General features: G+C 40.1%; 1 protein-coding gene across 3 annotated transcripts in view; it reads right to left on the reverse strand.

The window, feature by feature from the left end:
• Positions 1–468: 468 nt before the first annotated feature.
• LOC114442187 (misshapen-like kinase 1) overlaps positions 469–14,552 on the reverse strand; it is a 43,968-nt gene continuing 29,884 nt past the window's right edge. For all 3 annotated transcript variants that reach the window (XM_028415541.1, XM_028415542.1, XM_028415540.1), the window contains 14 exons: positions 11,900–11,970; positions 11,558–11,652; positions 11,269–11,353; positions 10,966–11,133; positions 10,336–10,444; positions 10,074–10,229; positions 9,819–9,962; positions 9,581–9,715; positions 9,342–9,442; positions 8,619–8,768; positions 5,134–5,293; positions 4,690–4,829; positions 4,476–4,599; positions 469–4,439 (listed from right to left, as the gene is read on the reverse strand). In XM_028415541.1, coding sequence (XP_028271342.1) covers positions 4,516–4,599; positions 4,690–4,829; positions 5,134–5,293; positions 8,619–8,768; positions 9,342–9,442; positions 9,581–9,715; positions 9,819–9,962; positions 10,074–10,229; positions 10,336–10,444; positions 10,966–11,133; positions 11,269–11,353; positions 11,558–11,652; positions 11,900–11,970 — 1,598 coding nt within the window. In that variant the 3' untranslated portion in view covers positions 469–4,439; positions 4,476–4,515. The remainder of the gene's footprint in view (positions 4,440–4,475; positions 4,600–4,689; positions 4,830–5,133; positions 5,294–8,618; positions 8,769–9,341; positions 9,443–9,580; positions 9,716–9,818; positions 9,963–10,073; positions 10,230–10,335; positions 10,445–10,965; positions 11,134–11,268; positions 11,354–11,557; positions 11,653–11,899; positions 11,971–14,552) is intronic.

Raw genomic sequence — 14,552 nt, forward strand, 5'->3', positions numbered from 1 at the left:
CTGTGTGATGAATCATTGAACTGATGGTTAGGGCTGCAACTAATCACTATTTCAACAGTCGACTATAATGACTATTAGTGTCAGCTTGTTGGCTGTTATATTTTTGTCAACCATCAGTAGGGCTGCAACGACTAATAGTCAACAGCAACATTTGTGGACAACTGATTTAGTAGTGGGTTCGAAACCAGGATGAGGCGTCTGTTAGTTTGGAGGAAAAGGTGTGCCAGACTGTATGACGTCCAAAGTCTTTGACCTGTGAGAGCAGTGATGCTGAACTCATATTTGAAAATGTATCTACTCTCAGCATGAGCTGCTTCAGGTTTTAACCATTTAAATCTCACCCTCACAGAAATCTGTGCCTGAATCTAAACCAGCTTCCAGTCCTCATTATTAATGTAAAAAGTAACCGTGGGTAGAAAACACAAAATTCGCCTTAGTGCAACAACAAAGAACACAGCAACACAATGCTTCATTCAGCGTATTTTATTGTCGTCTCACCATCTTTCGCCTCTTTACATGGAAGCATGAGCGTGTTTGTCTCAGGAGCAGGAGGGGTACAGTGTACAATGCAACAAACAAAGGTCCAGTGCAAAAAAAATAACACACAAATCATTTTTAGAAACGGTACAGGAGGGGAAATATATATATTCTTAGATATATTTATATAATCTCTAATTCTCTGTAGAATTTACATTGTATAGATACAGTCCTGTGTGCTGTGCAGCCACTTCCTCTTCCTCTTTGCTATAACAACCAACAAAATCAACAACCTGCTGTCTCAAACTTGACATTAAACTTCCACTTTCCTTCTATTTATCCACACCTGACACACACCACCAGCTCCATCCTCTACCTCCATCCTTCCTTCACAGACTGAATTATTATTATGGTTTATCAGACACCTGTTCCCAATCTGCATCACACCCTCCCACACACCTCGCCAGACTTTTGCTCACACACAGGCAGGTTTTTGCTTCACTTCACCAACAGCAAGAAAAACTCATGCCAAATCTTTCTCCTTTTTCAGTTCATTTGTATTAAAATAATCTTTTTGAGCCAATTGAGCATTCAGTAACAGAGAGAGGAGAGCAGGAGGAGACAGGAACAAACAGGTAGAGACTGCTGAGAGGTGCCAGAAATGGACAAGAGACGCAGTGTCAGTGACAGTAAGAGCAGACGTGTTGAGAGAAATAGTTTGAGATGTTAGTCATGATGGGCCTGAAACAGAATTCATCATGATCTAAAGCAGTGGACGGTGTAGGAGGATGTGCACTGATCTCTCTCTTCCTCTCTCTCATTAGTGATCCAGCTATAGTCAAAAGCTCAGCAACAGGGAAGAGAAGAACAAGACAAGACGGAGGATTCTTTCAAATAAAGTACAAAACATCATCTCCAAAGTCTGGCTCCAGATGGCAGATGGATACAGTACACCATCGGGTGTGAATGTGGTCCTTTAGCTCAAAGACAACATGGTTTTTATGCTGTTACTTGAAGCGATGCAGATGTGATGCATATCACAGTAACTAAGGAACAGGCCATTGTAACAGTTGCAATTTATTTGCAACATGTATTTAAACTCTACACAAACATGTGGATTTAATCAAAATTGCCTCACTGAAGAGGTGTTAACTAACCCTAGCTAAGAATGAGCAGTTTGTGCATCTGAGCATGTACATTAACTGAATGTCTGACAGATGGCTGTGGTTTGAACTGATCATGAGCTGCTTGTTTGAGTTCCAGGTTTTGGCCTGGTCACCTGTCTTGTCTGGACTCTAATGACCAGGGTCCTGATTGGGAACCTTGTCAAAGCCGGCCCATCACAATTGAACATTAGACCTGACCAAAGCTAGCCACAAGCTAGCATGCATGCTAAATCTGAAATATGATGTCATGTTGCACATTGCAGACAATTACATCACATGCACGGTAAAGCTGAAAAGACAATATAGCAGTTGTCGTCTCTGCATAGATTGAACAGACATTTCTTATTAAGTTTTTAATTAATGTGAATATAACTTTAAATTCAGTATATTAGGCAGAGCGAGTAAAGAGAATACGATGATGCGTCTCTTTTATCCTATGATAGCAGAACATTCAAGCGAAGCTAATGGCTCCAGTCGATTTAGCTCATGTCCATTAGCCACTATGTTAGTCTGTAGATTGATGCATTAATCTTGTATCTCAAGGAGAAATATTATCTATCCCAACAAAAACACCAAGTATGAGACATATGGTAAACGCTGTCAGAAATGTCACTTTCCAGTTGAAAATATTTTCACAGAACCAGCTGCAGTATTTAACTTCAGTAAAAACTTGCCAAACACTTGGCACAAAATTCAAAAATAACACACAGTAGAGCATAATGTGAAACATTATACAAAGTTAGCGGCTGAAGCTAAATAAACTGGTATAACGAGGACGGATAAATACACAAATTGCAAGTTCACATTTGAAGGTAAAACCCAATCCTTTCTGTACTTTTAATCAAACCTAGCACTATATGAATCATACATGTGGGCTGTTCATTGCATCAATACTAGCCACAAATTAGCATGTAGTACATTATGCTAGTTAAAGATACGTCTTTAAATCACAAATCTACAGAAGTAAATACATTAAAGCTTTCATCTTTGGTTCCTGGAATTTTTTTTAGTTTTATATAAATGATCAATATATCATTATAGAATAGGGGCATTGTTTTCACTTTTTACAGCCAAACTTATTGCATCTCAGAGCCCAGGCTCAGTGAAAAACATCAAGTTAACCCATCAACAACAGCTGTGCTTCCCTAATGCTGGGTAGTGTAACAAAAACGGATCGACAGTCAAAGGCTTAGGCCGTAATCTATTCAATACTGAGATGTATGGCTTTAACTGTTTCCACTTCAAAGTAGGAATGTCTAAGAGAAACCATGTACAAGATGGCTATTGTGCAAAACACCTGACTTACACACACACCAGGAGAAAATCAATGAAAAACAGATTTCACATTTGATCTTGAACACCAGGTGAGTGAATGTTGAGGAGGAGCCCTGACACGCTCTGAGCAGCTCCTGCTCGTGTTCACACACATTCAAAGATCATGGAAATGTGTGAATTCTGTTTTAGGGTTGAATTTCACATTCATAAGCCAATAATTCTGTACATAAAGACGGCTTTTCTTTTTATAAAATATTTAGAAAACAGTGCATCTTTATAGGATTATATACATCTTAATCTGTACAAAAAAATAAAATAAAATAATGCTAGCCTGTTGATGTGGAACTGGACTTCTACTTGTGAACATGGTTTAAATTGTGGCCTATTATTGACTAAGAACAGGGTCCAGATCTGTGGTGGAGTGAACGTTCCTAGTAGCAAATATGATCCCTTGTAAAGCAAATATAACTATAGATTTATTTGTTTAATAACTGGTGGGAGAGTTCAGGCTAAGCAGTGAGGACGGGTTGATTTACTGCTCACAATTACAAATAAATAAAAGGCTTAAAATAAACTCAACTATACCCTTCATGATGGTAAAATGCAGGCTATAATCCTGGCTTATTGAGGAAGCACTTCTCTTCTACATTTCAATAGTGCGTAATATAATACTTGAACATAAACATAAGGATTCGGTAAAAGCATATCATCACTTTTTTGGGTCCTTCAATAATTATAGCAGTGATGAGGAAATCTCAACTAAAGCCTTCATAAATACAGATTTGAGGTATTACAGACTGTTTACAGATCTGGAAACTGATTAAAGAGGAATAGTAATAGATGAAAGTGGGGAGTGTGGAATGACACGAAGTAGGCGTCCTAATTAGAGTCTTTGAAATGCCCAGATGATGTTCACAGAGGGAACAAGGTTGATGAAGTACAATTAAAACACTAGAGCAGAGAACATTAGTCCTCTAGTCTGTGCCTGCAGGATCCAGGTCTAACAACTCCATCAGATGAAAAAAGAAGCAGATAATCCACCTGCTGCGCATTGTTGAAGCCAATATGAGTGAATAACCAATATACACATGTAAGAATCCAGGAAAACCCAGTAGATGTTGACCAATATATCCAGGTCTTCATATCAAAACAGCACACAAGCCTTCAGCTTTTCCATCCGGATATAACGATGCACGAAACACTGGCTGTGTTGCTTTGTGGCCTATCAGGAAAGTAGAATGCTGAGTATGTTGGTACTGCTAGGTGTAGCTTTTCTGTGGACAGGTGAGGTGGCAGCTCAATTTCAGGTCTAGATGTTTGTGCTGCTGCAGCTGAAGGTGCAGTGATCCCGGCTTTAGTAGTCAAAAATGGAGTGATGGATTTAGGCTTTTATTCTGCTGCAGGCTGATTCGTGCTCAGTGACCACTGATTGCCAGCATAAAAACTAGAGTGAGAAATGCATTTAAGCTGTGATGATCCTTGAACGATGTTCTCTGTGATCAGTCAGGACCAATCTAAAAAAAAAAAACAAGTATCACCAGGCACCCCCAGGGTACAGGGGGCAGACCCCCACCAGTTGAGTTAACAGGTCCAGTTGTTACCAGTTGAACAGTGAGTTTTGTCCAAGAGTCATGAAGTAGATCTGACTGCTGCCTCCGGACTGCACTGAAGCAAAGAACACCTGCAACACAGACATAATATATGAAATGTTGAAAATGTGGGTACTGGTTAACATTTCCCATATACTTATACACTTATATGTCACTTGTACCTTATCATTCCTTTCACACAGGAACTTGAGCTTCTGGGCCTTTTTGTGCATGAAAACACCTTCCAGGTTCCCTGTGTTGGCTGACCTCAGCTCTATGGCCTTCTCTCCCCAACCCATCACCTGGTTAGACTGAAGGTATGCTGCAGAGCGAGAGAGAGAGAGAGAGAGAGAGAGAGAGAGAGGGGGGGAGAGAGAGAGGGAGGGAGCAATACTCACAGATTGAGAGAGGTGCATAATCACTGAATAATGTATGAATGTACTGAATGTAATGGGAGTATAACAAACATACACACACACACACAAAATAACTACCCTCTTATTTTTAGCCCACCCTGTCCCAAACCTGTCTCTACAGAATCTGGTTCAGGTTCAGCTCTCAGAGCTCAGAGCTCAGGACAGCTGCTGATCTACAACCAGTAAGTCAGACAGAAAACTGAAAGTTACCGACGGATGCAGGCATCTCCCCCCACTGCAGCACCGTGTCCTTGGTGATGCGGCCATAGGTGTCGATGTAGACGCCTTCGTCTTCATAGCAAACAAGAACCTCTGTTCCAGCTTTGTTTGGCAGAATAATGATAGCATGGGGGCGGATGGAACCCTGGATCTGAAAAAAAACAAACAATGATTATTACTTCAGACGTATTCATCAGAAAATGATGAAAAATACTATGCAATTTTTGAAATGCAGCAGTTTATGACATAAACATTAAATAAAAAAAGAATAACTGAATAAATCAAGTTGAAAGACAATTGAAGTTCAGGACTGAAGCAGTATCATTTTAAGCAAAACCCTGAACACACTAAATACTATGACTCCTCTACTGTTAATTATTCCTGTTTATTACTGTAACATTTATCAAACAGTTATTATCATCCAGCAACTATTATGTAGAGTGAAACTTTAGCAAACAGTTGCTCTTAAAGCATTTCTCCATTTACTGCAGCAAATCTGAAAATTCAAACAATATCTGTAACTTTTATCAACACAGTTCACAAACAAGTGTCTGGGGCCAAATTATATTGGGATGCTCAGCAGCAGACACCGCACACATGCAGTTGTTCTTATCATACAGCAGTCTGCTTAGAATCTGTGTTAAACATGCACGAGAGTGTTTGCAGCTACACCCAAAATCATTTGTCACGTGAGTATGACTTTCAGTTTTTCCCTGCTATATCCAACATCACGACAATGTTATCAACCCGGGATAACATCATGGAGGGAACTGAGCTTTAGACAAGTGTCAAGTGCAAAATCATGCGACTCATCAATGTTGTCATTTTATTTAGCCTAAAAACAAAATGCAGTACATAAACTAAAGCGCTCGAAATACTCATCCACAAGTTTCTAACAACAAAAAAGGAAGGCATCAACATCTGCTTCAACATCTGAAAACCAGAAACAAGACCCGAAGAGGAAATAACCAAACCCGAAACAGAAATATAGCTTCAACAGGAAATCTCATAACAATAAAACTCCTTCAGGATAAAAAAGGTCGAAAAGTTACGCATTGTTCTCGGTTCCAAAAAGTGACTAACCATGTCTAGTTTCTGTGTTGCAGGTATCATACATTACCAGAGTGTGAGCCACCACAATCCTGAGCATGAGAACAGGCATCCAGAGACGCAACGCAATCTTTATCCTCTGCCTTGGAATCAGCATTGTTACATGGTTCGCAGGCAACTACTGGAGATGCTTGTGTGTGTGTGTGTGTGTGTGTGTGTGTGTGTGTGTGTGTGCTTCTTTAAGTGGTTGAGTGGACTGTGTGTGAGAAAGTAAGTGTTTGAGGGTTACGTTTGTGAATCAGTGAATAGCTTTTGAATAAAAAAAAATCAGTGTTTGGAGTGATGATGCAAGTAGGTGTGTGTGTGGGAAGATGTGCAGATAGGAGGAGAAGGTGTGTGTGTGTAAATCAGCTATGCAGCCACAGAGATGCCCAAGAGTGTGAAGAGTCCTCCAGAGCACTCAAAGAAAGTGTGAGTGGGTTTAAAAGCAAAGTGAGTGTGTCTGGAAAAAAAGAGAAGCTCCACTGTGAATGTGAGAGAGAAAAGCAAAAAAAATGAAAGAGCGAGGCTGGAGAGCAGAAATGATATCGCAGCAGCAGCAGTGGCAGCAGCAGTATAAGGCACCGGTGTTGTAGGCAGCTGTGTGCAAACTTGGTTAATATACCAGAGGAAGAGTGAGAAAAAAAATCTCTTAACAGGAGCATGAGCAGGTCAGGACACACACACACACACACACACAGTTAATGATAGCAAGAGAAGGAGGACAGCAGGGGTGTATTTTTAGAGCTCATTTCTCTCTCCATGTGTCTCCCTCTATCGCTCCAACTCCCCCTTGCTTATAGAAAGTAGCACATATTAGAGGTGGATGGGACAGTGTATGTGTGTGAGAGTGAGAGAGACAAAGATATCAAAAGTATGAATGAAACACACACTGAGGGGAAAACGGATTAGACAAACTACATTTGTAACCGATAAAAGTTTTGCCAAGATCTAAATGTGACATGATAATTCAGTTACATGAATCCTAATGGTGATTCCATATTCCATGAGACAATATGATGCACCGAAAACCACTGTCTCAGGCTCTGGCCACCCACTCTACTTCACAGTGTGCAGACGGCATTTAAATCATAAAAACAAAGCTATATTTTATCAGCACTGAATTTTGACCCCAACATAAGAACAAAAATGGTTCCAGCCTGAACACTTCGTTACATCCTGAGTCCGCAGCTCCTCCACTTCTTTCTAAAAGCATATTTAACAGGATGTGTCAGAATCTGAATATGACTCACCGGAGGCTGCAGCAAGCTTTACATGCCCACATACAGCAGAAAAAAAGAAAAGACTGAGAGAGAGCGATGACCTGATCTGTCTCTAATTGTACCAGCAGTGGGCGATTTGTTCACATTTAAAGTTAATTTCTGTGCAGCCATTTTCAAGATGGAAACAGCTTAAGTTTTACAGACGTCATTCAAACCATACTGATTACCTAGATGGATGTTTTGTAGGTTTGGTAATGAGGTAAAGCTACTTGGTGTCTTCATTCCAGATAGTGTATGGATCAGGAATCCATCCGTGTGTTAGAGCCACAGCAGATCCTATCATTGCAAAGTTTGACTGCTTAGAATCAATAATTTGAAGGCATTTTAAATGATGATATAGCCCCCATCAACTGATCATGTAATCAGATTATTTTTCAGGTACCACCATCAACATTATTAGCTAAGATGCTAACAAACTAAACATATGATGTGTCAAAAACACCAGATCAGAAAATAAAACGGTTTTGACCCAGCACTACTAGATCAATTTCTACAGTTTTTAAAGTTCAAACACCAGATGACGGATAAACACACAATGTCCCGATGATAAACATGAGTCACAGCACTTGTGTTCTGCCATTAGTTCTACCTGCCTACTGACAAAACAGAAAGAGGGACGAAGAGAGCAATGACACCGTGGTAATTGTAGAAGGAGAGATGAAAAAAAAGGCACAATGAGCAAATGAACAATGCTAAGGATTACACTGGTGAGTGACATGGTGGGAGGATGGAAAGAAAAGAGGGATAAAAGAGAATAGTGTTTGACAGCTATGAGTGTGTGGGAGGAGAGTGGAGGGAGTGGAAAGAGGAAAAACGAGAGAAATAAAGGAAAGTGATGACTGACATCTGTAGACTGAGTGGGAGGAGGTACATTCTGAGAGACTGAGGGGAGTGAGACAATATGGCTGGAGAGGTAACAGCTGATGGATAGAAAAGCTAATAGAGGTCAAATTGAAAAGGAAGCTCCATCCATAGTGAGAATAAATATCCATATTATGACGAAAGAAGAGGTCTATGTGTTGGTAAATTGTTTGTTGGTGGAGCCATATTTAAACTGAAGTACAGTTACAGACAAACGAAAAACAAAACTGAGCGGATGCTTACGTGTGTTGGCAGGTAGAGGTCGTATGGTGTTCCAGAGTCTACGTCAATGGCGTGAAACCCAGACAAAGACCCGTAGATGACCTTCAACCTTTGACCTTCCTCCACTGTTAGGTTAACAGACAATGGTTTTTGAGGCAGAGACCTGAAGGACTGAGGAGACACACACACACATTCAAAACAGTTACACAGGACCGGTCTACAACAGTGGCAATCAAGTGGAACTGCTCCTTTAATCAGCGACGCACTTTGATGAGCAGTTTCATATAGACCAGCATCTTAAGATAGTCACGGTGTCATTTCCACAAGGTAGAATATATTTGGCCTTTTTCTAAGGAGAGTGGGTTAAACAGTGAGGAGGAAAAAGTAGCTCAGGCCACGGAGGAGAAAAATAAATGGGACACAGCTCTGCTGAGAATCTGTGTGTATGAAGCTTGTGACCTGGATGTTTCATATGTATGTGTTCTGTGTCTGCATGTATTTGGCTGTAGAAGTGACCCTATTACATTATTTTGTCAGTGTCTTTATGTACGTCATCCTGGAAAAGGAAGCGTGAAAAACCCCAATTAAGCATGAAACTGACTTAACTAGAACCCTGAGCTGGTAGAAGTGTTTAAATAAATGTCCGAGGTGCATATAGTATACAAGATGGGAATGGGAATGGTTCATTGACAACACTGGCCAAGCAGAGAGTATACCTTTTGTGTTTTTTGAAATGTTACCAACCTTAAAGGCCATAAATTTGTGGTAGGGTTTTGGGGCCCAAGCATACACCTCCACAGCATTCTTCAGGGCAATCACTAAGAACTTGATTTTCTCGTAACGCACTGAAAGAAAAAAAATCATAAGACCATAAATAGCTGATCCCTGATCACTCTTTAAGACTTTGAATGAAACAATGAATAAATGAAAAATGCAAATGTGAATGTCACTATTTTATGAAGTTATTTTCAGAGTGTACTTACCGACTTTATAGTGTACACAGCCCTCTAAGTCACCTACTGATGTCCAGCCCTGTCTCTTCTCCACCTCAGGGTCATTATGGAGGATTTTATTCCTCAGCCAGGAAAGGTAGTACAGACGCAGCTTGTTCTTTTTACCTACAGAGTGAGAAGGATGGAGGTGAACCTTTCTTCAAAGATGTAGATGAATGTCTTAAACAGAGCAGAATATGAATCCGTGTTGAACCCACAGTACATATACCTGATATAGTAATCAGTACATTGAGTCCTTCCAGTACGTCCATCTGCTGGAACCTTCGCCTGCTGATGAGAGAGTAGACTTTTCCCTGCCCACTTCTATCCAGCAGCCAGAGGCCGTTTTCTGTCCCCACCAACAGATTCACACCTGCAGAACAGTGCATGTTAACAGTGTGTTTGTTCTACACATTATCAACAAAGGGACATTATCTTGACATTTTGCAAAAACACAAACTCCAAACTATATAAAACTACAAACCCCACAGTCCAGCGCACAGAACCTCTGTGTTGAACTTCTTTTTGTACTTGCGTATCTCTGGAGTGTCGCTCTGAGGTCGAATGTTGGTTGGGTTCACATTAACCACAGAGCCTTTCCTGTGGTTCTCTCTCTTGATTGGCTCACCCTTACTGCATGCTGCACAGGCACACAAATATAAAGAATGTTAACCAGGCAACAGTAGCTGTCAGGCTGCACCAATCTCTTGTGATAATCTCTAAACAAACACACACAATGTACTTACTAGGGCTCTGTGGTGGCGATGGGATGGTGATCAACCTTGGATCGATAAAGGACAGGAAGGAGGAAGATGAAGATGTAGAGGTGTTTTTACCAGTAGGACTGCTGAGTCCCTGTAAAGTGCAACACAAAAGTGGTTTTATTTTATGGCTTTTTTGACTGTCGTCCAAAGTCACTCCCAACACAAAACTGGAATTGGTATTCAGAACTGATGAAGCTGCATGGAGGAGCAGCAAAACGTCCAGTTGTCTCAATGTAAGCTCTTGAATTAGTATTCATAGATTTCCTTGTGAATCATGATTATTAAAATCAGTCACATCGTCACTGACAACTCAGCACCTTAGCTGTTACACCACTGCCCCCTGGTGGACACAACAAACTAATGCAACTAGTCCCATTCATTACCGTTGAGGTAATATAACATTTTTCTTCTATTTTTCTTATAACCTCTATTATGAAAAGGGTTTGTATTAATCAGACAAGACCAAACAGGCTGTTCACCATAGGGAAAGATTATTGTTTTGTGCACACATTCTGTGACCTGAATAACAACAAGGAAGAATTAATTATTACAAAGTAAGTGCACTATATATCTGTCCACTTTAGTGTGTCAGCCTGTAAGTATGAATCTTACATATGGTTCCTGGTGTAAAGGGGATCCAGGGGATGCAGGTGATCGCAAGCAGTTGACTTCATGCACTCCTTGATTCTGGCTCAGTGCATTATGGGTAGGGCTGGAGGAAGAGGTTTTCTGCAGGAGGTCTGGTAGCAGGTAGGTATCATCTGACCCCATCCTACAAATCTATACAACAATAACAGAAAAGTTTGAAGTTAGGGGACTGGAGTGGATGAAACGTGAGCTGCCTCACAGCAGGTTGAAGCGGCAGGAAGTCTGGGCACATCATCATTATGTGTGTGTTTGTGTGTGCTGGGTAACCTGGTTAAGATTGTGGTGAGGCTGCAGGACGATGCCATCGGGTATTCCTCTAAAGTATTTTCCTTTTCCATTGGACAGGCCAGACCTTGAAACACACAGGTCAGGATGTCAAACCACATACTGACTACAGCTCTTGGATTTAGTAGTAAACAAGATCAAAGTGTCAGTGGAAGTTTCGTTAGTCAAACAACTGATCCTTTTTGATTTTAATTGTTAAAATTAATCTTCACATTAGTGTGCTTGGACAGTAAAAATAATAATTTTAATTGAGTGAGGATAAAAATTGTACCTGCTTCTGTCTTCATCGTCGCTGCTGCCAACCTCATCACTGGAAGACGAGTATTCTGTGGCCTTGTTGAGCCGACCCAGAGCATGTTTGCCTCCCTGTCAACAGTGAAATGATGTGAGGAACAAGATGATTAAGACAGGAAGGATAGAGAGTAAAATAACTGAACTGTGGTTAATATGGCTCACATGACAGTAATACCAAACTTCCTCCCTGTTAAAAAAAGAGGTACTTCCTGGAAAAATGCCTCAGTTAATTTACACTCGGTGAGGAGGGGAAATTTGGAGACAGTTTTGCAATGTCTGTTAATAGCTACAAAAATGTCAGAAGAGAAAAAAAACCTACTTGTATGTGCCCACTGATTTTGTTTTCTGTCTTCCTGTACTGCAGGAGAGGACTTTCCAGCTTGAAGTAGCCTAAAACACACACACACACAGAACATGCTAACATTAGTAGCAGATACGTAGTAGGAAAAAACATGTTGGGTGGTGTGAAGAAAACACCTACACCAGATTAATATTAGTGTTGAGAGGCATAATTACTGTGAACAAATGGGACCATTTTCATACAATAACAGCCTTTGTTGACCTCTGCCTTGGGTCATTGGGTTAGATTGTATTATAGTCCTGAACTGTAATTATGAAGCTATGCTGGACTCAGGAGACCTGCTAATTACTAGGCAACCAAAAAAACCTTGTGTCATACTCTTGACATTGCACAATTATAAAATATAAAGTAATTTTAGATGCTATTTAAAGAACCAACAATTGATCTGTTGGCCCTTTTCCTTACACTGTTACACAGACCATACTATCATAAATCAAGCTGTCACCGACCAACGTGAGCATCCATTTGTCACGTTTATACTATGCAACATGTAATACACATTCTTTTAGCTTCATTTTGATCTCTACCAACTTGTAAGGGAAATATCAGGCTCTTAACCTGCTAAATCCTCTGTGATCTTCACTGCAGGTAACTGTCTACTGTTGGTTGTTTGGTGCTAGTGAGCGATGTGTACGTAGTAGGTTTTAGAGATTTTTTAACTACAGCTGACTGTTGCAGCTGGCAATGATATTATTGAGAGCAACTACATAAAAAACCTGTCTTTGAGTAGCTAAGCTTCTCTTATCTCATTGTACTTGTGTATAGTGACAATAAAAGGCATTCTATTCTATTCTAGAAGGTGGTGCATTAAAACCACTTGACTTCTTATAACACACCCTTAAGAGGAAGCAGGATGAGCATGAAAGCAAATACGTTGCTCTCATGGTATCACAAAAGTTCAGGGATCACTGACAGTTGTTTGTGTGTCCCACTGCACATCAGTGATACAGAATGGATTTAATGAATATGTTTTAACAGTAACAGCATTTGAATAAATTGTGTTATTTTACACATAATTATCAGTTACTGCATGCTACAGTCTTGACAGCTCAAATTGTTAAGATAAAAAAAACGAATTAATGCATTTAAATGGTTACAGTCATGGATTTGAATCAGCTACAAAAAAGAGTGTCTCTATTGCAACAAATGCAGAAAATTCAACATAGTACTACAGTAAGACCAAATTTGGACTGGCACAAGAAATGCAGCTTTTGTTCCATCACATACCAAAAGCTAAGGACACGTGAGAAACTTTTTTTTTTGATGCTATAAAGTTTAAGGAATAGAGTCTTGATGTTGAGGAACACTTGGGACTGCTGGTAATACTTGTGAAAGGCAGGGGCTACCAATCCCTTGCTCCCTAACCACACTGCATTATCACAGTTTCTTTTAAACCAACATAAGTATGTATAAATTCAATAAATCATTGCCACAAATATCCGTTGCAACAACAATATAGTTGAAAGAGGTAAGCAGCTTTTTCTCTACTACAGAATGAGCACATAAAGGCTGCTTTGTTACCACAGTGGAGCTGTGAGTCTCAAGGAGATTCTCTGATCTGTGGCTGCAAACAAAGAAGGCCGAGGCCAGCAGCCAAACTGAGTGGGAGGCATCAAGAGTTGTTTCCTTTCAACTACACACAGAGGGCAACTTTGAAATACTAAACATACTCTCCCCCACTTTCCTCTCTCCTCTCCATCTATCCCAAGTAGCTACAGAGCAGCTTCCTCACTGCCAACCACAGAGGACACAGAGGGCAGAGCTTTGAAATAGATGAGTTGGTCCTTTCTTTGAACGCACCACACTGTGCATGCTGCATGTGGAGTCGGTAGTGGTCTTTGTGTTATGATGATGTTGTTGAGTGTGTATGAGCACTTGTTTGGGATATGTGTGTGTAAGCTGTGCAGACTAACTTGAGACCCTGGCATGAGCAAGTTCACACACACCACACACAACCACACTCACTGTGAGATCACCTATTCACACTAGAATAAAATCTGTGTGAAACAACAGCTGTCAGACTAGTTCAAAATAAAACAAGAAAATCATAACCCTTACTACAACCAGTCTTCGAATAAAAACAACTTTAACACCACTGTTTTTACATCCTGCATCTTTTCTATGTAATATGAAGGCTATGACTAATTCTATTGGTGGATATTAACCCTCATGGACTGTTCCCAAACACTACCCTAATGTGTTGTTCGGGGACAAAAACGTCCCCTAAAATGAAAATCCAGTGCTGTGCAAAAACTAATAATGCAATAAAGTCAATTTTTTTACTGATGTTTGACATGACCAAGACTGTAATAAAGGTTAAAAAAAATCCAGTCCACATTCACCTTTTCTATTAAAAATGAGCCATTTTGTGTGTTTTTTTTCCAATTTTCAGCACCACCCCTTATAAAATTGGTGATTAAAGGGTTAAAATCCTGGGGGAAAATGATTTTTTCACTACTGTTGATTAGAACTGAAGTTAATTAAAAGGTCTATGCAAAAAAATTTCAAAAAAATATTTATCTAATATATTTTTAAAACCGTTAAAGTTAGGGGACGTTTTTGTCCCCAAACAACACATTAGGGGGTAAAATTTGCCCACAGTGTACTGTTG

Source organism: Parambassis ranga, chromosome 10 (assembly GCF_900634625.1).
Source record: "Parambassis ranga chromosome 10, fParRan2.1, whole genome shotgun sequence".
Classification (NCBI taxonomy): domain Eukaryota; kingdom Metazoa; phylum Chordata; class Actinopteri; family Ambassidae; genus Parambassis; species Parambassis ranga.